The 21,546-nt window shown below is 34.5% G+C and overlaps 2 protein-coding genes across 3 annotated transcripts in view; one reads left to right on the top strand and one right to left on the bottom strand.

The window, feature by feature from the left end:
* The window catches only part of CEP85L (centrosomal protein 85L), a 153,938-nt gene that overhangs the window by 50,418 nt on the left and 81,974 nt on the right, over positions 1–21,546 (top strand). The window lies entirely within an intron of this gene.
* On the bottom strand, positions 4,842–16,106 carry PLN (phospholamban). The gene is made up of 2 exons (XM_081251009.1): positions 16,022–16,106; positions 4,842–7,158 (listed from the first exon to the last, which is right to left on the bottom strand). Exon 2 carries the CDS (start codon positions 7,060–7,062, stop codon positions 6,904–6,906), a length of 159 nt encoding a protein of 52 aa, XP_081107135.1. The 5' UTR covers positions 7,063–7,158; positions 16,022–16,106; the 3' UTR covers positions 4,842–6,903.

Raw genomic sequence — 21,546 nt, 5'->3', positions numbered from 1 at the left:
AATAGAAAGAACATTAACTTGGGTGTATGAAGGCTTGGATTTTGTTTTATCAGATTCAGAGTCTGGATGATTCTCTACCTGTCACTTAATACTTAGTATCTCTGGGCCTGAGTTTTTCTTTCTTTCCTTTTTTTTTTTTTTCCTAAATTGAGATATAATTGACATATAACATATTAGCTTCAGGTATATAACATAATGATTCAATATATGTATATATTGTAAAATGATCACCACAGTAACTCTAGTTAACATCCATCACCATACATAGTTACAAAATTTTTTTCCTTGTAATAAGAACTTTTAAGATCTACTCTTATCAACTTTCAGATATACAGTACAGCGTTATTCGCTATAATCACTATGCTGTACATTGTATCCCTGTGACTTTTTTATTTTATAACAAAGTTTGTACCTTTTGATCTCCTTCATCCATTTACCCACCCTCCAGCCCGAGCCTCTGGCAGCCACCAATCTGTTCTCTGTATATATGATTGTGATTTTTTGTTTGCTTGTTTTAAAAACATAATTGTCTTTCTCTGTCTGACTTATTTCACTTAGCATAATGCTTTCAGGGTCCATGCATGTTGTCACAAATGGCAAGATTTCCTTTTTATGGATGAATAACATTCCATTGTTTATTGTAATATTCCATACACACACACACATATGTATGGCACATTTTCTTTATTCATTCATCTACTGATGGATAATTAGGTTGCTTGCATGTCTTGGCTATTGTCAGTAAAGCTGAAATGAACATAGGGGTGCATATATATCTTTTCGAGTTTGTGTTTTCATTTTCTTCAGATGAATACCCAGAAGTGGAATTGCTGGATCATATGGTGGTTCTCTTTTTAATTTTTGAGGAACCTCCATACTGTTTTCCATAGTGGCTGCACCAGTTTACATTCCCACCAACGTGTACAAGTTTCTTTTTTCTCTACATTCTTGTCAACACTTGGTATTTCTTGTCTTTTTGATAATAGCCATTCTGATAGGTGTGAGGTGATATCTCATTGTGATTTTGATTTGAATTTCCCTGATGATTAGTGATGTTGAGCACCTTTTCATGTACCTGTTTGCCATACATATGTTTCTTCTCGGTTTCTACATCTATAAAATGAGAAGGTGTAACTAAAGTCATTTATAAAGCTTTGGTAGTGGTTGGTATATGTTTAGGTTTATAAAATAGATGTGCTTATTTTTTTTAATTAAATTGGATGTCAGGATTTATTAATCATTTTAAGGAAAACACTTTACATGATAATTTACATAAAAGAAAAATGGTGTGTACCCCCTAATGTAACATGTAAGTTTTTAAATTTCTTGATCTGGAAATGTTTTCTATTCCATGGTAATTTTCTACAGCTCATTTTAACTGGGAAACCAATTATCTGTAGAATTTTTCATAAATTCTATCATCCAATTTTTTTTCTATTGCCAGAATTTTCTGAAACAAAGTAATTCCATTGAAAATTGTAAAATTTCCCTAGAGCAAAAACTTAAAATTACTAATCGTTACAATTACTAATAAAAAAATAACAAAGATTAAAGGAATATATTCTATGCAAGGATAAGGAAATCACTTATCTAGGAACCTCACAAGTCTGAGTGCAGCTCCAAAACATACGCATAACCTAATGTGCTACATTCACAGGAGAACCCTTAACACATTGCATGTGCTTTCTTTACTCTTGTTTTGGACATAGTTCTTATCATCTTGATTATATATATTTAAATTGCATAACTAAACAGAAGTATCATTATGATGTGTGAATTACAAATCAGAAAAGAGCAATTTAACCAGATTTATTTGTGATTTATCTATTCAAGCAGTTGAAAGATAGGAGACTTAATTTTATCAAATACTACCATATTTTAGTTCTCAGGTGCTTGTGATTATAGGAGAGCAGGGTTCAAGCAGTTGTTTCTGCAGCTGGTGTCTTTACACAGAAGTGGAGCGGCCTGGGGTGGTGGGGGGAGGGGCTGAATGTTCTGCTCCAACCTGCAGAATGGTAGGTGCGCGATAGGGAGGTAACTGTGAGAGTTGAGGGAATTTAAAGGAATAAGTACTAATTCATTCCTTCTTCCATTCTGGTGGGAGGACCCGCTTCTGTAATCGAAGTTTTCCCCAACCTTGAAGCAGTGCAGAGAGGGTAGGGAGCTTGGAGGTGCTTTGTGGAGGAAACTTATTTTTAAATCTTGGTGCATGGTACAGGAAGAAGGCTATAAGGGACAAAATTTGCTTGTGCTTGGAAAGCCCTACTTTTTGATTAACCTTCTTTGGGATGGTCTCTTTACAGTGCTTTTAAGTTTCATTGTAGAAAGATGAAACCAGGTAAGGAAAACCTAGACACTTTAATTGCAGTGTTTAAACGACCGCTTCTCTTCTAATTCTCTTGGAGTACTACAGAAAAAAAATTCTTAAATACCTTCTCCTTGGAGCCTCTAAATACTGTATTTTTTTTGTGTGTGTGTGATACACGGGCCTCCCACTGTTGTGGCCTCTCGGAGCACAGGCTCTGGACGCGCAGGCTCAGCGGCCATGGCTCACGGGCCCAGCCGCTCCCAGCCGCTCCGCGGCATGTGGGATCCTCCCAGACCGGGGCACGAACCCGTCTCCTCTGCATCGGCAGGCGGACTCTCAACCACTGCGCCACCAGGGAAGCCCTAAATACTGTATTTTAAAAGCTCTCATCTTTGTCTTTTCTTAAGTCTCTTTAAAAACATTGATTTCCTTTTTGTCTAATTTTTGCATAGAGGGTAGAGGCTTAATAATAATTATCCCATCTCATAAATTGTGAGAATGTGTATGATTTTCAAGGACAGCTGTTTGTCACCGTGAAGAAAAACAAAACAAAACTATTTACAACAAAGAAAAGGAATTTGGCTGAGATTCACAATCTAACATCACCATAAATTTATCTAGAACTTTGTAGCTGTCAGAGTGTTTTATCTCAATTGATCCTCAGAACCTCCTTTGTCCCTTTACACCCTCAAAAGTTTGTTATTGTAACATGGAAGTGTCACTCCTCTTAGAACTCAGTTCTAAATAATTACTGAGCCAGCATCACAGTCTTATGTGCATGGTGTTCTTTGATTCCCATGGTTTCCTGTTAAATCAGCTAGAGTGTAGTGGTGTGGAACTCTGAAGTGTTGTCCCTTGTGAATGAAGCCATCACTGCAATGCCCTCAGTTGATTAGAGTATAGGCCTCCATGTGCAATGTCCACCACAATCTTTGGTTCGTTCCTCTGTTCTGCATTTGCTGCTCTCTTTCAACCTTCCCCAAAAGCTGTCTAACCCTACATGGACTATGACATAAGAGAAAAACAAACAGCAAAGTCTTATCATCGTCTCTTTGGAAAGACTGTTTCCCATTCCAGGACCCTTTTGCATTTCCCTTTTGGGGTGGGGTGAGAAGGGATTGGAGGATGCATACTTCTACATGCAACAGTGTCCATTGGATCCGTATAAGCTCACAGTGGAGCCCCCAGACAGAAGTGAAGAAGTGTTCTCTTTATTGACAAAGTAGTTCTTCTTTTCTCTTATATTCTGTAGGATCTTTCTGAGTTCTGGGTTGCAATCATTAGGAGGAAGATAAAATTTTGTGCTTGTTTTAACCAAGGAGAGGCTTGATCAGCTAGGATATTGGCACCTAATGATTTCAACGTATTTTACTGGAAGATTTCTCCTATATAAATAAAATATATAAATATTTGGTAGAATGACTTAAAGCTAAATGACTTGCTTTTTGTCTAACATCACATATGAATGAGAGGTTTTATTTTTAATGTGAGAGCATTTTGTGTATTCTATTACATTCTCTGAAAAGAAAGTTTTCTTGTTTTTATTCTTATTTTTGCACCCTGTTTTGTTTTTAACTTTTTTACTGTTTAACATAATATAGCACAACTGCATTGAAAGATGTGGACACTGTGACACTCTCAATAGATAGGATATGACATTCACTAGGTAACTAAAATGAATATAATTGATTTTTGTATACATGTTTTAATGAATAAACTTATTAATGTGTTTGGCTTTTTTCAATCTGTCATCTTTTCTGTATAGTATTGGCATATAATTTTTAGTCATTTTAAAGTGTGCTGTTACTTAGAAGAATAGCAAATGTTTTTGAAGTTTTACCATTTTCTCACTTTTCCAGAAGACTCAAAAATAATCAAAGGATAAATAATTTCTAGACAGGAGGAAATTCATTGTTTTATGTAGGTCTGCCCTCTTGTGTCTGTACTAGGAAATCTTGATCTTATTTTATTTGGGGAAAGTCACTGAAAACAAGCTACAAAATCAAAACTGCTTATAATTAGATTGTTTTATGGTCATATCAATCATGAGCAGTTTCACTGAGTTCAAGAAGGTTCATTTTAATGTAGGTGATTTGCATTAAGTAAACAGTTTGGACCAGATAAAATTAAAAAAGACAACATTAAACATTTAAGAATTAGTTCAGGGCTTCTCTGGTGACGCAGTGGTTGAGAGTCCGCCTGCCGATACAGGGGACACGGGTTCGTGCCCCGGTCCGGGAGGATCCCACATGCCGCGGAGCGGCTGGGCCCGTGAGCCATGGCCGCTGAGCCTGCGCGTCCGGAGCCTGTGCTCCACAACGGGAGAGGCCACAACAGTGAGAGGCCCGCATACCGCAAAAAAAAAAAAAAAAAAAAAAAAGAATTAGTTCAATTTTGGTACCCTGTAAAGTAAGATTAGAGTTTATTCTACAGTAGAAAGTATTTGAGCATTTGGTATTTAAAAATGTTTAAATACATAGTTCATTATATCTTACTCTTTATACATCATGATAAACAGAATAAATAAGTTGCATTTAAAGAATGGGTTTTTGTTTTACAATATAATCTAAGGTACAGTATTCTGTAATCCTCAAGTATAAGGTTTTAATTTCTGTTAAAGGCAGAATGAAAAACAAAAAAATTCTTTATTTCCGTTTGACTTAGGAAAAACTCCATAACCTCACAGCTTATAGTTTGAAGTTGATGTTGTAATGCGCAACATAATGAAAAGGATAGAATTTATTATTGCAAAATTTCCACTTATTTTTTAAGATCATTGCAGCTAATTACAGAACTTGGTTATTTTTTGCATGTTATTATTGACACCAGTGAAGTGAATGCATTACTTCTTGTTTATAAGCTCTTCTAGTTGATGTTAGGGATATCCAACCCACAGATGAGGTTTCACTCAAGAAATCCCTCTGTTAGTAAGAAACCCCTTTTCCCTCTGTTCTCAGATATCAGTGAACCAAAATTATCCCCCTTCCTATCTCCAGTACCCCTCGGGGATTCAGAAAAAACTTAAAAGCAATAAATATTTCCTTCACTATTTTCTTAGTAGCACTTGTGTTACAAACCAAGGTCAACACTGACTTTTCCAGTTCTTTTAGTAACCATATTTTGGCAAATCGTATAGGAAATTACATATTTTCTACTCCTTTAATAATTACTATATCGGTAGTATGTCTTGAACATAAGTTAAAATTACTGGATTGTGCAATATAGGTGTAAACCATTTTAGGCTTAATTTTAAACTGAGTCAATTTAAATTACCAAATTTTGGTGAATATATTTTCCAAACCAGTTTTTACTTCTATTGTTTAATGAGTTGTTGGAAGATATTTTTAAATGACTAGAGGGGAACTGGAAATGTATTCAGCAAGAAAATCATTGTAGATTAGTATTGCTGGATCTATAATTTAGCGTAGTTGAGTGGCCTACCAAATATGTATTTACCATCTGGGTGATAGATTAAGGAAAATAGCTAAGCCCTATCATAAACAATAGTGGGATAAAAAGTTCATTTCAAAATTTAATCAAAGAATTTGTTAATTTTGGAGAGATAGTTAAAAATTTTATTTTTTAATGCTTGAAATAATATTTTTTCTTTTATTCTGTTCCTTGCCTACATTGAGTGTGAGATTAGAACAGAAGACAACCTGTAAAATCATTCTAATGTCTTAAAATTTCATGATTCCAGAGATACAGTGTGGCAGTTATGTGCTCTAACTCAGATAATTAGCTATAGTGCCTTAAATTAAGGTTGATTCTGTTCTATTAGTGTATTAGTATTTATGGCTAATCACAATGTCAGATGTTAAAGTAACCAACAGTTATTGTCTTGATCATAAAGTCCTAGAGAGAATAGATTTACAGTTTACCTACATGTGCTAAAATTCTGTAATTCTTTGAAAAAATTAGTTAAATTTTACTTATGTAAGGGTATGGTCTTGGTTTTTTAACTTGATTTTCATAAACTTAAAATATTAGAGTAGTATACAAAAAACAATTTCTATTTTAGAATGTAGGTTCTGATAGAGTTACTACAAAGACTTCTGTATGATGATAGTAAAGATAACAGATGTTAGGGCTGTTTCAAATGATGACATTTCATTTGAATGATTATTTTGATATACTTGGTGCAGACCTGAAAAATACTTAATAAACATCAAAGAGGCTTTTACAGTACAGTATAAATTATATTTACCCCCAAAGAGTGAAGCTAATGCTTTATATATGAAGTGAACTTGTTAGCAGTGCAGTTTCAAAACTAAACCCCTAGTTCATCCTTAGGAAAGATTTGGGATAGAAACTTATAAGCTCTTTTGAGAAAATTAGCAGTTACATTATGCACACTTACATTATAGTCATTTTAAAGTTAATTTTTTAAAATAAAGCCCTTTTTATGTTTACAACATCCAGCAGATGAATACATTTGCTAACAATTTGTTTTGTTCCAAATCTTGACCTTTTCACAAAGAAATTCTTCTACTTAGGAAGTGGTCTCTTATATAGTATTGTTTTCCCTTCTTCATGGGATGATAGACTTTAAGCCGATGGTGATAAGTTGCAGCACTGGAGATTGCAGCAGAACTTCAGAGAAGCATCACGATGATGCAAATCAGCAAGAGACATATTAAGATGAGACAGAAATTGACAAATAGGTTCTGGAGATTTTGACGTGCGTGTTGAGGCACGTCAATGGTTGAAGCTCTTCTTATAGCAGAGCGAGTGAGGTATTGGACTTTATCCATGACACCAGGAAGGCAGGAAGCCTGAAGTTTTAAACGGTCAAGAGAAAGATAAAAGCTGCCAGCCAAGTGTGAGATCACTATCTTCTTTTAGGTTGCCTGGAATGTAAAAATAGAAAATGGATTAGCATAATATGTGTAACCTATCCTCTGAACAGGTAAAACACAGTTTTGCGTTAATCCCTCTTCCTCAACATTATTTGTATTTATGACATCAGATATCTCTGTAGTCTGTGTGTGTGTTGCTCTGTCTCTGTCAGTCTGTTTTGGTGATGGTCACCATGATGTCTTGTATTTGGGGTGTAATAACTTTAGTCTTTGCCTCCTCCTCTCAAAATGACTGGAAGTATAGTTTGGTTAGGGTGCAGCTTGTTTTGGGCTATTCCCTTGGGCAAAAGTTCTTACCTATAGTTTATTTTTTTTAATTAATTTATTTATTTTTGGCTCTGTTGGGTCTTTTTTGCTGTGCGCGGGCTTTCTTTAGTTGCGGCGAGTGGGGGCTACTCTTTGTTGTGGTGTGTGGGCTTCTCATTGCGGTGCCTTCTCTTTTTTGCGGAGCACAGGCTCTAGGCGTGCGGACTGCAGTAGTTGTGGCACGTGGGCACAGTAGTTGTGGCTTGCGGGCTCAGTAGTTGTGGCTCGCAGGCTCTAGAGCGCAGGCTCAGTAGTTGTGGTGCACGGGCTTAGTTGCTCCGTGGCATGTGGGATCTTCCCGGACCAGGGCTCGAACCTGTGCCCCCTGCATTGGCAGGCAGGTTCTTAACCTCTGCACCACCGGGGAAGTCCTTACATATAGTTTTATTAAGGCTGTTTCTCTGTGAGCATAATTGTTGTGAACATTAGTATATAAATAGCTCCAGAGCAAGTCATATAATAAGAAATGCATGCACTAAATTATTCTCTGGATGTTGATTTCACTCCAGAATAAAATAGTTCAATGAGCGGTGTTTTACCAGAACTATAGATTCAAATGTTTCTCATTCCTTTTTATGATTTTATAGCTTTGTAGAATATGCTATTTTAAGTAACTTTTTAACAAGATGATATTAAGTACTGAAGGCTGTCAAGACTCAGAAGGCATAGTAATAAAATTATCATTATCTCACTGTCTACCACAGACAGTTGCTATTTGCAAAGGACCTGTACTTAAGAACAGCGTTTCCATTTGTTTTCTTTCAGAGCTTCCACAAGCTATTCTGCCTAATTAATTAATTAGTTGCTGCCTAATCAATTATCTGTGCTAATTAATTAACAAAACAAAACTTAAAACAACAGATCATTGTAGAAAATTAGATATAGATTAAAAATTAGCTGTGAGTTAACTGCCCATAGATAATAGCTATTAACTTTTTGTGATATTTGTTGTCAATCAGGATACGTCTGTGTAAATTTTGAAATAAGAAAAATTAGAAATGGAATTTAAAAAAATAACCGTAATTAACTGCCAAAGATAATAGCTGTTAACATTTGTTGATATATCACTGCTAATCAAGATATTACTACCTTACCCCAGCTGCCTGATTTCATTTTCTCTCTAGTGGCTATAAACCCATCTCAACCTTCAGCTGTATTTCTGAGAGAGACTAGTGCTGAAGACAGCAGAGGGAAGAACTGAAAGAATGAGGAAGGAGAAGATATATATTAGGACTGATCAGTTAGAACTCCTCATTTATTGTTACAAAGAAACCATGTGGTATATGGTGGTTAGATTCTATATAATTTCAGCACTTCAACTTGGCTCTATTAATTTTTTTTAACATCTTTGTTGGAGTATAATTGCTTTACAATGGTGTGTTAGTTTCTGCTGTATAACAAAGTGAATCAGCTATACGTATACATATATCCCCATATGCCCTCCCTCTTGCATCTCCCTCCCTATCCCACCGCCCTAGGTGGTCACAAAGCACTGAGCTGATCTCCCTGTGCTATGCAGCTGCTTCCCACTAGCTATCTATTTTACATTTGATAGTATATATATATGTTTGAATTATGGGCTTTCATTTGGCTGAAGACTCTGGTCTCCTTCATAGTATTGGCCTATAGTGAGGAGATCCAAAAAACCAACTTAGGTCAAACTTCATTCTTTCAAAGAGTTGGTAACAAACTGTGTTTCTCTAGAGCATATATATATATATAAATATATATATATATATATATATATATGTCTTTAGCATATATTCTTCATTCTCCAACACAAGTGGCTGTTAATTAATAGAAAATGACAGCATAAGCTTGGTATAAATTTAATTTAATTACTTTTTTTTAATTCCTCAGGTAAAATACTATAAAAATAAAGGGGTTTACTTTTGTTCCTTAAGAAGAAGCATCCTTTAAGTTGTTTCGGCTTATATTTGTTTATTACAGATATAGCGGATTTATACTGTTGGGTAATTGTGGAGAAGGTTTTCTTTCTTACTTTATTATATAAATCTGACTAATCTCTTTATATAACAGTACAACTAAGAAGGTTGTAAAGAATTAGCATTGGTAATTCCTATTTAAACTTAATTTTTGTGAAGTTTCAGGACTTAAATGGTATAAAAGTTCTAAATTTTAAAATTATTGTGAGATATAACATGGAAAGGGAAGAACAGGCCAGTTATTCATCATGAAGCATATACCAGAGTCACTCCCTACCCTGACACTGGTGAGTGGTACTTGAGTCACATGAAACATGTCACCTTTCCATAAATACTTCATTCCCTTTTATGATTCTGTCCTTTGCACATGTTGTTCTGGCTCTGCCCGGAATGTCTTCCCTCCCCCTGCCTCTACCTTTGATTCTTTGCCAGGCAAACTTCAGTTAATCCTTAAGGCCCAGTTTAAATATCACTTCCTAATGAAACCTTCCATTACTCATTAAGGCAGAATTGGTTATCACCTCTGTTGGGTTTTAGTAGGGCTCTGGTATTACCTGTATCAAGATATGGCTATCGAGCTCTGCTGTAATTTTGATTTACATGCCTGTGCCCCCAAATAGAATTCTAGTTTGTGAGTATAAGAAATCACGTGTTTATTTTGTATTCTAGTACTTAGTGCAAAATTAGTACCATTTGAACAAGTCAGTGAAGTTGAACAAGGGTTTTTATGATTTACTTTAATATTTTTAGAAAATTATTAATGATCAAAGATAGTGCTGTGATTAACAGATTAACCATGTAGAAAATAGAATTTGATAAACACATAATCTCCAATATTCTTCTCAAGTCTCTTTCTTTTTGTTAGCCTGAACTGGGCTTTGTACAAGTGGGTATTTGGTGTTTGTGAAATACAAAGAGGTGTGCCCTAAATAGATGAGCTATCTAATGATGAATATACAATGAATAGATTTTAAAGATGATCTCATAATACTTCAGCCAACTATGGTTGGAAAAGGATAGTTTGTTCCTGGAGACAAATTGATTATAAAGGAGACAACCAAAGATAGTCTTACTTCTTGTCAAACTTAGAAATATGTTATAATTCTAAAGTGATTTGTAGTCACTTTATAACCTTATGCTAAAACCAAAACAGATCTACTTTACATGCTGAAGTGTTAGCTATCTGCATGCAACTTATTGGGCTCAATTTATTTTACAGTGATACAATCTGAAATGTGTTGAGTCCTAATTCTGCTGAACTTCCAAAATCTGTATGATAATAATTAAGCCAAAATTCATCCCTACAAGATGGGGCTTCCAGTCATATGTTGAGAATTGAAAAACCATGTGTGGGAACAGCACAGTCCTATTTTTAGAGTTGTCTGTGACCTTCACTACATCATAATTTATGGCATGGTTGTCAGGTGTTTATCTTTTTTTTTTTTTTTTTCCTCCTCTGTGGTCACAACCATCCTATGAGTTTAGAATTCCTGCAGTCTTTTTTTTTCTTCTCTTTCTTAGAGCAAAGCTGTTAATGCAGTAGTATTTGGTGGAGAGCCTAGAAAAATAGTTTCACTGTATTTTCATTTAATTTAATCTTTTAGAGCATTCTTTTGGGATAGTCAGAAATAGATTGTGTTGGGGTACTCTGAACTTACATCTGGCCTAAACAGCCAAGGAGACTGAAATTAGCTCTACCCCCGCCAACACTCCCCCCAGGGAGGGCTTTTTAAAAGGATGACAGTTATGTAAATTAAGTGTTTAGTACAAGAGGAGTGAGGATACTTTGAAAATTAATTCACCATCCGGGCCCTAGTATCAGAATATTGAAAATATGAAAGATGCTTTGATAGGAATTTGGTTGTAGACGTGCCAGATCCCTGTCTCTTGAGTTACATGTAAGAGGCAGAAAAGTACCCACAGAGTATCTTGTATGTCTGTGGGCACTGTGATTATTCTAATTTTTGGACGGATGGGAAGAATAACCCTTTACTGTTCTTTGTAGGATTTATAAAGCCTTTGCTTGTCCACTTTTCCTCTTTTGCTCAAAAAGATGAAACTGGGAAGTAAATACAGTCAAGTTCAAGATAGTATTCTGTTTTTTTGAAGTGGAAGAAGGAGAGACCAAACTACAGGCAACTCTAATCCTTCAACAGGTATCATGTGCCATGTTAGGCAACATTTTGGGTGCAAGGTACCTTGTCAGCTTCTGCAGTAGTTCTCACTTTGTCTGCACTGATTTCTATTTCTTAAGGTAACATCAGATGCATTCTTGTGCAAAAGGAACCTCAGTAGACTTTTGCAGACTTTTGGTGTCTGCTTTATGACTTGCTAGACAATTGATACCTTAACGATGTTGTATACGCTGAGCAGTAATCCCCACGTGTAATTTAAGCACTTTCAGTGCTTTGCAGAACTTACTGAACTTCAGTTTTTTTTTCAGTACTCCCTCTGCTGAAACCATAAATTCCTTATATTCTTTATTTGTGGTATTCAGAATTTTGCTTCCCTTTAATTTTTATCTGCTTGTTTATGCTTTTAGTAAAGTAAACATGGACATATTTTGCTAGTAAATTCAAGTAATACACATCTAAGACTACAGTCTGACATAATTTTTTGAAAAATTTTTCCCATTAGATTTGTTCAGAAGATTAGAATTCTCTATAGATTTGAGTTACAGGACTTGTCTATATTAGGATTATTGGGGGGGCGTTATTTTTTCCTACTCTTTGCTGTCATTTTCGCAGATAATCCTGAAGCGATTGTGTATGCATCTTTTTTGTTGTGGTTGTTGAATTAAATCAGGACAGTTCATCATTAGATTTGTCATCAATCTGTTGGCATCCAAAAGTTCACTTTGGTAGAATCATTTTCCTTTTGAGATTGCCTAATGCTAATAAACTTGGAAGTTATTTTGTGTCAGCAACTTTCCAGAGCTTTGTTGGTCCACACTGGCTATTTGAAAGAATCTTCAAGCTGCTTCTGCCTGGTTATGAGAAGAATTGTGTAAACATATAAAAATCAACATATTCTCAACCCCTAAATTGACCCCATAATGAATTGTTTCCCTGAGTTCAAAGCTCTGCCTTTAGGAGAATTCATTAAACAGCAGCATACAGATTTTCTCTTTGAAATTGGCACACTGCTGTTGCTAGTCTGTAGACTTGTCTTTATTGTCTGTTTATTATGCTAAGATTAATTTATTTGCAATTAAAATATTCTTTTTAACCTTCAGATTCTTCTTTGGGGGGAAAAGCATGTGAGGAGGAAGTGTAGAGGAAGTTTTAAGGAAAATGAATGCCAGTTAAATATATCCCCACTAATGTGGGTAAGTTGGCCTCCCCTCTCTCCCTGTTTTGGAAAGACCTGAAGGTGAAATACATTTTAGAAAGCACTAGAGGTCCTCAGTTGACTACAAGTTTACTGGGGTGGAGCTGTACCCCCAGGCCTCATTTTCTTGTGTTTCTCTGGTAATACATGCTTCAGAATTATGTAGGGTAAGAACATTGATGTACTGTTTCTGGAAATGTTCAAAGAGACTACATATTATCTGATTTAGGTCACTGTAATTTAGAAACATCACTTCCTTGATTTCTAACCTTTAGGTTTTCTTCTTTGCTGGTGTGATCAGTACTGTGTTAACAGTTTAGATGAAAGTTAGTGATTTTCATAGCATAAATAAAGCAAGATTGCTCTATTCAAGCACTTCAGAACAAATGAGGTTGAATATTTTAAATGGTAGAATGTGAGGAGGTCAGAAATGAAACTGAGGAAAGCCAAGGATTTAATATGGAACTGGAATAAAATACGAAAGTGTGTTTTTTTGTTTATGCAAGTATTCTCCTATCTCCAATTAATTAGTGAGATTAAGAAACAGTACATAACAAAATGTAATTTTTTGGAAAGTTTTGAGGAGAAATTAACCTGAATTTTAGGTATCAAAGCTGAAGATTAAAGACATGAGTATTTTAGCAATGAAACAAACTAAATAAAAAGAAACTTTAATTTGTGCATGTTATTGTTCTTTAAAATCTGTGCAGTTAGAGTTTTGTCTTCCAGGGTATATTGCTTAATAACTGAGGACATCTATAACTTCCTTATATTCCTGGCTTTGAAAGTGATCAGGAGAATATTATAAGGCTATTAAGAACATCATACCTCATGCATAAATTTAACTTTAAATGAAATGTGGAGTGGTTTTAAATTAAGATAGAAGTTTGTATCCTCTAACTTTGCCTTTTAGAGTGCCATTTGAGGACTTGAAATTTATTTTGTTTTGCCAATGTCATGATTTATTTTTAAGCCATGTTGATCAGTGGATGAGATGTGTGTGTGGTTTAGAGTCATAAAATCTTGGCTCTTGTCAAGGTTCCACCATTTCCTAGCTCTGTGACCTTGGGCAGTTCACCTTTTTGCATCTGTTCCTAAACTATAAAATAGAGATGGAGTGTCAAACATATAGGGATTTAAGAGGATCAAATGAAATATTTGTATATGGTGCATTTAGAAAATTGTTCAAGAATAAAGAAGGAAGTTTTAGTTGCCCTCTTTATTTCTAGGATTGGTAATAAATATACAGTCTAATTTAGGTACTCTAATTTTTACATTTAATTTTTACTTAAAACTTTAATACATGACACAGTTAATATTTTACCTAATACATTTAATACATTAAAATTTTAATTCTTCTGGGGAACTATTTTGTTTATGTAAATATTCTATCTCCAATTAATTAGTGAGATTAAGAAATAATATCAGTAAGTAACGAAATGCAGTTTTTTCTGGAATATTATTTTTCTTTATGTCCACTGAAATACTGTTAAAATAATTTTGATACTTGAGTTTTAGGAAATGATAGTGACGTGACTCCTCTTAGTTAGACAGAGTACTCTAGCTCTTTCATGTGTTTTTAAGACTTAATCAATTTTTCATAATTTAAACATCTTTCACATTTCTTCCATTTTATTTCATCAGACACTTTTTTTTTTCTTTTAAACACTTAGTCTTAAACCACATGAAACAAAGACAGTACTTAAATTTCACCTTATGAAAGAGATGAACTAGTTGGGACATTATGTCTGGCACTAGGGCATTATGTTTCAAATTTGAATAACAGTCACTGTAACTGTAATTTCCGTTAACCTGGACACACGAAGGATAACTTTAATAGCAGAATTTCTGCTCTTTCTAGAAATTAACTTCGTGGAGCAGTATGTGATGTGAAATTTTGGTACTATAAAAGAATTCATGAACATCTCATTTGAAGTGTGAGAATGTAATTTGATAGATATTTGAGTAAAAATGCATAAATCTGCATAGAAAACACCTGCACTGAGTGACTCTTGTGTGATATCAAAGGAAAAACATTTTATGAATATGAAGATATACTTAGAGGCAGTTAGGGTGCCTCAGTGGTAGACAAAAATTAGAAATGCTTTTGCATGCCTCAAGGAAAGCTGCTTAAGGAATTATACAAAGTTCTTATCTATAAAAAGCAGTAGAGTTAACATGTCATAAGAACTTAGAATTCTAGAGGTAAATTCTATTTTGACATATATATAAAAATAAAAATAATGAAATAAAATCAATGTAGTATCCGTTATGCCCTGACTGAAAGTTAAGAATGAAAATACATTTCATATATTAAATTGAGGATAAAGAGTAGAGTAGAATTTAAACAGAAGTTATAAAATTTATGGTGGCATCTCCATTCCTGGGCATTTTTTCCTCCTCCTCCCCACCTTCCAAATACAAGAGAGGAAACTGAGGAACACTAGAGGATAGTAACTTGATAAAAGTGTATTCATTAATAGCAGAAGAAACATTCATTTGATCAAATTCACTCAAATGAGATACTTAGGAATATTTGTGCTACCAAAATAACGTCTCTTTATTTTTAAAATAAAGAAATTAATGCTCTGTAACTTTAGAAAGAATTTTACATGTTTTTGACAAGTGTTTTGAAATGTCCAAACTTGTTATTTATGATATAATATTGAATTTAATATAAATAACTTAATTTATTAAAAGCTTAGATTTTTTAATAGAAGTTGACTGGACTTAGTTCGTGCTATATGTTCTTAAACTCCACTTCCTTAATATTCCCTGTAAAGAATCATAATGATAATATTGGAGTAGTCATGCCAGTAACACAACTGTTCTTAGTATTCCGGATGTAAGCACACAGCTCAGTCCTACCCTACTTCTCAGCAGAGTAACACATAACAAAATGAAACCATATTTTTGCATGGAGAAATCAAATCACCACTAGTACCAAACGTGGTAACATGATTGAAAGATATTTTAATTGGCAGAAATTTACTTTTGAAGAGCAAAATAAAAGTGAAGGTTAAATTAAAATGACAAACCAACAACCAGGACCAAAGGTGAATGCTATCTTTATCATTTCTGGGTTAAGTCTTATTCTTACTATCACTGAATGGATAAGCATTTATTTAGAAATTAAGCTTTATGTCAGTCAGACATGTTATTATCTAACTTTGAACTGAAGTTTATAAAATATGATTAACTTTTTAAAAAGTTCAGTGAGTTTGAGTTACAGAAAGTAAGAATTGCCATAATCAGTGAAATCTGTTTCTTACCTTGGCTGCTGTGATGATCACAATATAGAATATTGTAAGTTGTATGAAGTATTATCCGGCGTTTAGCTGGAAAGTTTTCTGACTGTTACCAGAGTTATGGGAACAATTGAAGTAGGTGGAGGAGAAAAAGTGTTCTAGGGAGGTCTTATGATGTCACACAGGAATTCTGAAGTTATGATTGGTTAGCCATAGTCTTATCACAACCAAACTTTTTAGAATGTCATTTATCTTAACCTTAGGTATGGAAAGGTCATTAACACTTTGTGCCTTTTGTTCTTTATTTTAAAAAGTATATGGGAGATAAGTGAAAAAGTAAGTTCAGCATGGTAGAAAGCTCTTTTTTAAAGGTTCATTCATCTTCAGGCTTAGAAGTAATTGTAAACTGAGGGTGATAATGTTGAAGAACTAAAATAAAGTAATAGGAATTTTAATAGAATGAGAATAGTAATACTGGCTTAAGCCAAACAACTTTCACTGAGTTTGTTGTTGCTGTTGCTTTAATACTGCAGCTTCATAATGTTAGCTTCTATCAAGACAATAATTAAACATTGTCACAGACTCAAATTTTATACCTTTTCCTGACTTATTTTCTTCTTTTCTCATACCTACGTGTGTATGGGGGAGAGAGTATGTGTGAGAAAGCCAGGCTGAGAAATCTGATTTTGGTTTAAAAAATTTTGTGTTTTCTCAGTTAGGGCTTTAACAACATTTTTATGGATAGTAATTCTCATTTGAACTGATAGATATCACCCCAAGAAAAGTTGCTGTTTACACATTTAAGTACTTAGGATTTTTTAACAGCTACATTAAATTACCATAAAATCTTACTAAAATTCTAATAAGCTGACAGTATCAAGAGTAACTTTCTAGCAAAAAATAAATAATCACAAATCATTAATCAGTGGCATCCTAGTTAGTGATATTTTATTGATAATAGGTGTGCATGTGTTTGGAAATTTAGTACTTCTGAAAGGGTGTGCCTCATTTAATGCAGTAGTGGTTTTCCTGAAAATTACTGTGTAAATGAAATTTTAGTAAATGGAATGATGTTTTGAACTTCCGAGAACAGAAAAGGATTCCTTTGACAAGCCAGGCATCATTTTCCTGTTTTTTCTAATTTTTTTGTTTATATATTAGATTTACTTAAATCACCACACCTCCAGATTCTAATTCTTAAATCTCGACTGTAATTCTGGAGAAACTACTTGTTATTTTTAATTTTTAAAATACTTATAGCAGAGTGAACTCAGTCTGCTTCACTTTCTTATGGGTAACTAAAATCTTCTGCAGCAGCTGCTTATGTGTCCTTAAATGGAGATGATTTTGGCTTCTTCCAAAGAAAGATAAATCCTTTGCTAGAACAAATCTCTTGTTATTTAAAGAATCAACTAAAACTATCAGAGAAATAACATTCAGCAAAGCCCCTCTGTAAACATTGCTAAGGGAACATTTTACAACTTAAAAGTAAAACCCCAAATTAAATAAATTGCATGAATGTTTGACAGTTTGCTCAGTGCTATTCAAGCATTTTTTCTTTCAATCATTACATAATGAGGATCTCTTATTATTACCAATTGCCAATGATTACTGAAATACAAAACCTAGGGCCTTGAAATATAACCCTAAAGTGGTTTACAGTAATTTGTCAAAGATGACATAGCTGCTAAGGGACAGGCTGAGGGTTCAAATCCAGATCTGTTTAGTTATAATTCTCTGATAGGTTGGCATGTTGTGTGGGGAAAAAGTCATAATCTGGACATGGATTTCAGAGAGTAGTATACGTCAACTAAGGAATTTTAAATGGAGATAGCTGAATTACTGAAAACTCAAACTGTTTTTAGAAAGTCTGCTTTAAGTTCACCTACACATTCATTTGAAAGTGAAACTTAGGGGATAGATCATTGTAGTTGCACCTCTAGTTCTAAGAAAATAGAATTAGTAATACTTGGTTGTATAAGAAACCGCCATAGACCAAATAAACTATGGCCTGGATATTTCACATGTTGGCAGATTTGCTTAAAAGCATATATAGGTGGGCACACACACCCTTAGAAGGATACTAACAAACTGTGTGTTAGAGTTGGAAAATGGAGATAAAAATTTACTTTTCAGATTGGTACAAGGGCGGGGAGCTTCTGTGTTTACCTTTTTCATTTTGGTTAGCTGCTGCTGCTGCTGAGGGTGATGATCATTATTATTACTCCAGCTGGAGCTCTAGGAAGTGTTACACCTTCGTTTTAGGCTGATTGCCTAAACAGAAAGTTGCTTACTAGGAGCATTGGTGAGCTACAGTATAGTCAGTAGATTGTTCCTCAGAAATTCCACAATGAGGGGCTGGAAAGTGTTTTTAGAGGCGCTTTGTCAGAATCTTCATTTAGAGTCAGACTATAGTATGAATCCATTTTTGGTCGCATGACCTCATACAAACTTGTCTAAGCTGCCTTATCTGTGGAATGGGTTTGTTGTGAGGATTTAATGAGAAGAAGTATGTATAATGACTATTAGAGATCTTGCAACACAGTGTCCATTTAGTGTTAGCACTTATTTTCCTTTTGAAGATGATTCTTAATCTACAGTCCATGGGTAGAGTTCAGTGCCCTTTGAACTTGGGTAGGAAAAATGTTAGACATCTTTATTTTTACTAAACTCTAAATGAGATTTAGCATTTCTTCAGTTTTGACTGTAGGCCACAAACTTCAAAAGTATTAGCAGTATGTTTGACTGTCACCGTTAGCAATCTTAGATAATTTCATATAGTATAGTTGTTGCAGATAGCTTGAAATACTGCTTACATTCATACCACTTGAAATTACAAAATTAGACCTGCCTGTAAATATATTGTTATTTAGTGCATTAATAAAGAAGCATAACAGAAATGGAAAATAAAAGAAAAGCAGAAATATTACAACACAAATTTGTTTCTTTTTAAAATATTTATTTCAGTGTAATTTATTTCCTTTGTAATCCTATGTATCTCACTTAATTTTTTTTAAGTTTTATTTTATTTTTTGATATGGACCATTTTTAAAGTCCTTATTGAATTTGTTACGGTACTGCTTCTGCTTTACGTTTTGGTTTTTTGGCTGTGAGGCATGTGGGATCTTAGCTCCCCAACCAGGGATCAAACCCGCACCCACTGCATTGGAAGATGAAATCTTAACCACTGGACCTCCAGGGAAGTCCCTAAAGTTTTATTTTAGAACAGTTCTAAATTTACAGACTTATTGCAAATATAGAGAGCTCCTGTATACCCCATACCCAGTGTCCCCGGTTGTTAATATATCCTACATGAGTATGGTACATTTCTCACAGCGGTTATACCAGTGTTGATACTAAAGCCCATACTTTATTCAGATTTTCTGTTTCCCCTGGTGTTCCTTTTCTTTTCCAGGATTCTTTCCAGGACACCAGATTACATTTAGTAGTCGTGCCTCCTTTGGTCCACTTGGTTGTGACCGTTTCTTACAGGATGTCCACAGTTGGGATTCGTCTGATGTTTCTCTCATGGTTAGGGCTGGTTAATGTGTTTTTGAGAAGAAGATCAGAGAGGTAAAGTGCCATTTTCATCACATATCAAGTGTACATACTATCAGCATGACTTACCGATGTCGTTAACCTTGATCACCTGGCTGAAGTGAAGTATTCGTCAAGTTTCTCCATGGTAAAGTTACTCTTTTCCCTCTCCCTCCTTACTGTACTCTCCAGAAGAAAGTTACTATGCACAGCCCACCACTACGCTTCACTACCTTAAGAGTGGAGTGTCTATAAAAATTACTTGGCATCCTATGTATTTTATGATATAAAAACATTGAGAACAGGTCAGTAGGCTTTAGCTGTCTGCCAAAAAATGTCCATGGCACAAAAAATTAAGAAGTCCTGTGCTGGGGGTTGTTTCTGTCGTAGTATGGGGCAGCCCTTTTTGGAAAGAAGACTGAGTTCTCAAACAGGCTAAATTCCAGACCTCCTAGTTTGCTTTTTTAGGCCCTGCTTTTCTAGCTTTGTCTCGTATCACATTCCCTTATATCCTGTGCTGTGGCCCTGTACAGCTGCCTGTGGCTTTTTGAACAGGCTGTTGTTCTATTTTAAGCCTCCTCACTTTTTGTAGGAATGTCCTCCTTACTAACCTTTATTCCCATTAAAGTGCTAGTTTCAATTTATGTCTTCTGTGCAGCCCTCTCTTTCTTATGATATATACTTTTGCATGTTACCCCTATTTCTCATTTTATTGTGTTTATTAGTGTATCTGCCTAGACTAGATTCCAAGCTACTTGAGAACTATCCAATAACTCATATTTATACCCTCTTTATTCCTTATAGTATAGAACCTGGCTTATAGCAATTCTTAAATATTGGCTGAATGGATGATTGGATGAGTGAGTGAATAAAGGGGGAACTAGGAAAGATTGCAAGGTGGTAGTGAATGAGTGATTCTGCAGAAGTAAGTGTTAGAGACAGTTAAAAACTTCTCACTTTTAAAGCTCATCATGGGGGAGGAGGAGAATAATTGGAAGAGATTGGGGATAAGAGTACAGTAACTGAGAAAATAAACTTTCTTGTCATTTAAAGATGATGTAAATATATTTGTAAAGACTGAAGGAAGGTGGAACCATAAGCCCATGCTTCCTGAATTGAGCCTCTAAATTTTTTTTAAAAATTTTGTTTTCTTTGCTCTTTGGATTCATAATAATTCATGTTACTTTATATACTCTTAATATTGCAAGACCTGTTTTTATTTATGTAATTATTTAGTTTTTATTTTATTTTAATACTGGAAATAAAAAGCACCTCTAAGATTACCACCTGAACATAAGCTGGGATGTTAATAACTTATATCTAACCACATGGTCTTGCCATGTTCCCCCTATCTTCCCCACCCAAGTAAATAATTATTCTGATTCCTGGATTAATTCCTTTACATTTGTTTTTATAGTTTTGTGGCATTTTAAATTATGTATTCCTTAAAAGTTCTTGTAATTTTACTTAACTCTATGTAAAGGAAATTATGATGTATAAAATTCTTTTACGCGGAGTATTTAAACTTCAAGTTGTAGTGGTACGTCAGAAGCAAAAGAAGCTTCAAGATAGACCTTTTTGTTTTTCTGGAAACTTTTGACAAAAAGATGACTTAAGTGGTGACAGAATTAAAGCATTTTAATACTTAAATATATAATACAGTAAAATGCAAGCTGTGAATAAATTTTTGTGATACTTCAAAGATAGGGAGCTTTTTAAGGTTAGACCCCCTAGACTCCCAAGGATTTTACCTAACTCTTAAGGGTTCTGTTCTATTAAAAGTTTGAGAACTACTGCCTTAAAATTTAAAGCTACCTAAAGAAGGATTCGTTGAAAAAAACATCTAAGAGCAAAAATGATGAGACTAGTAGTCTGAGACTTAGGGGATGGGGAAGTGCCTAAGGTAATAGAGAAGAGAGAATAGGAGTTATTCATCAAGTCATGGGTAAAAAAGACCAATGATAAAGTAACTTATAAAACTTGAAATCATTTAGGGGAGGTAGATTCACTTT

This window comes from Mesoplodon bidens (genome assembly GCF_964165515.1).
Source record: "Mesoplodon bidens genome assembly, chromosome: 12".
NCBI lineage: Eukaryota > Metazoa > Chordata > Mammalia > Artiodactyla > Ziphiidae > Mesoplodon > Mesoplodon bidens.
Note: the sequence above shows the minus strand (reverse complement) of the source record. Positions and strands in the feature narration are given on the sequence as shown.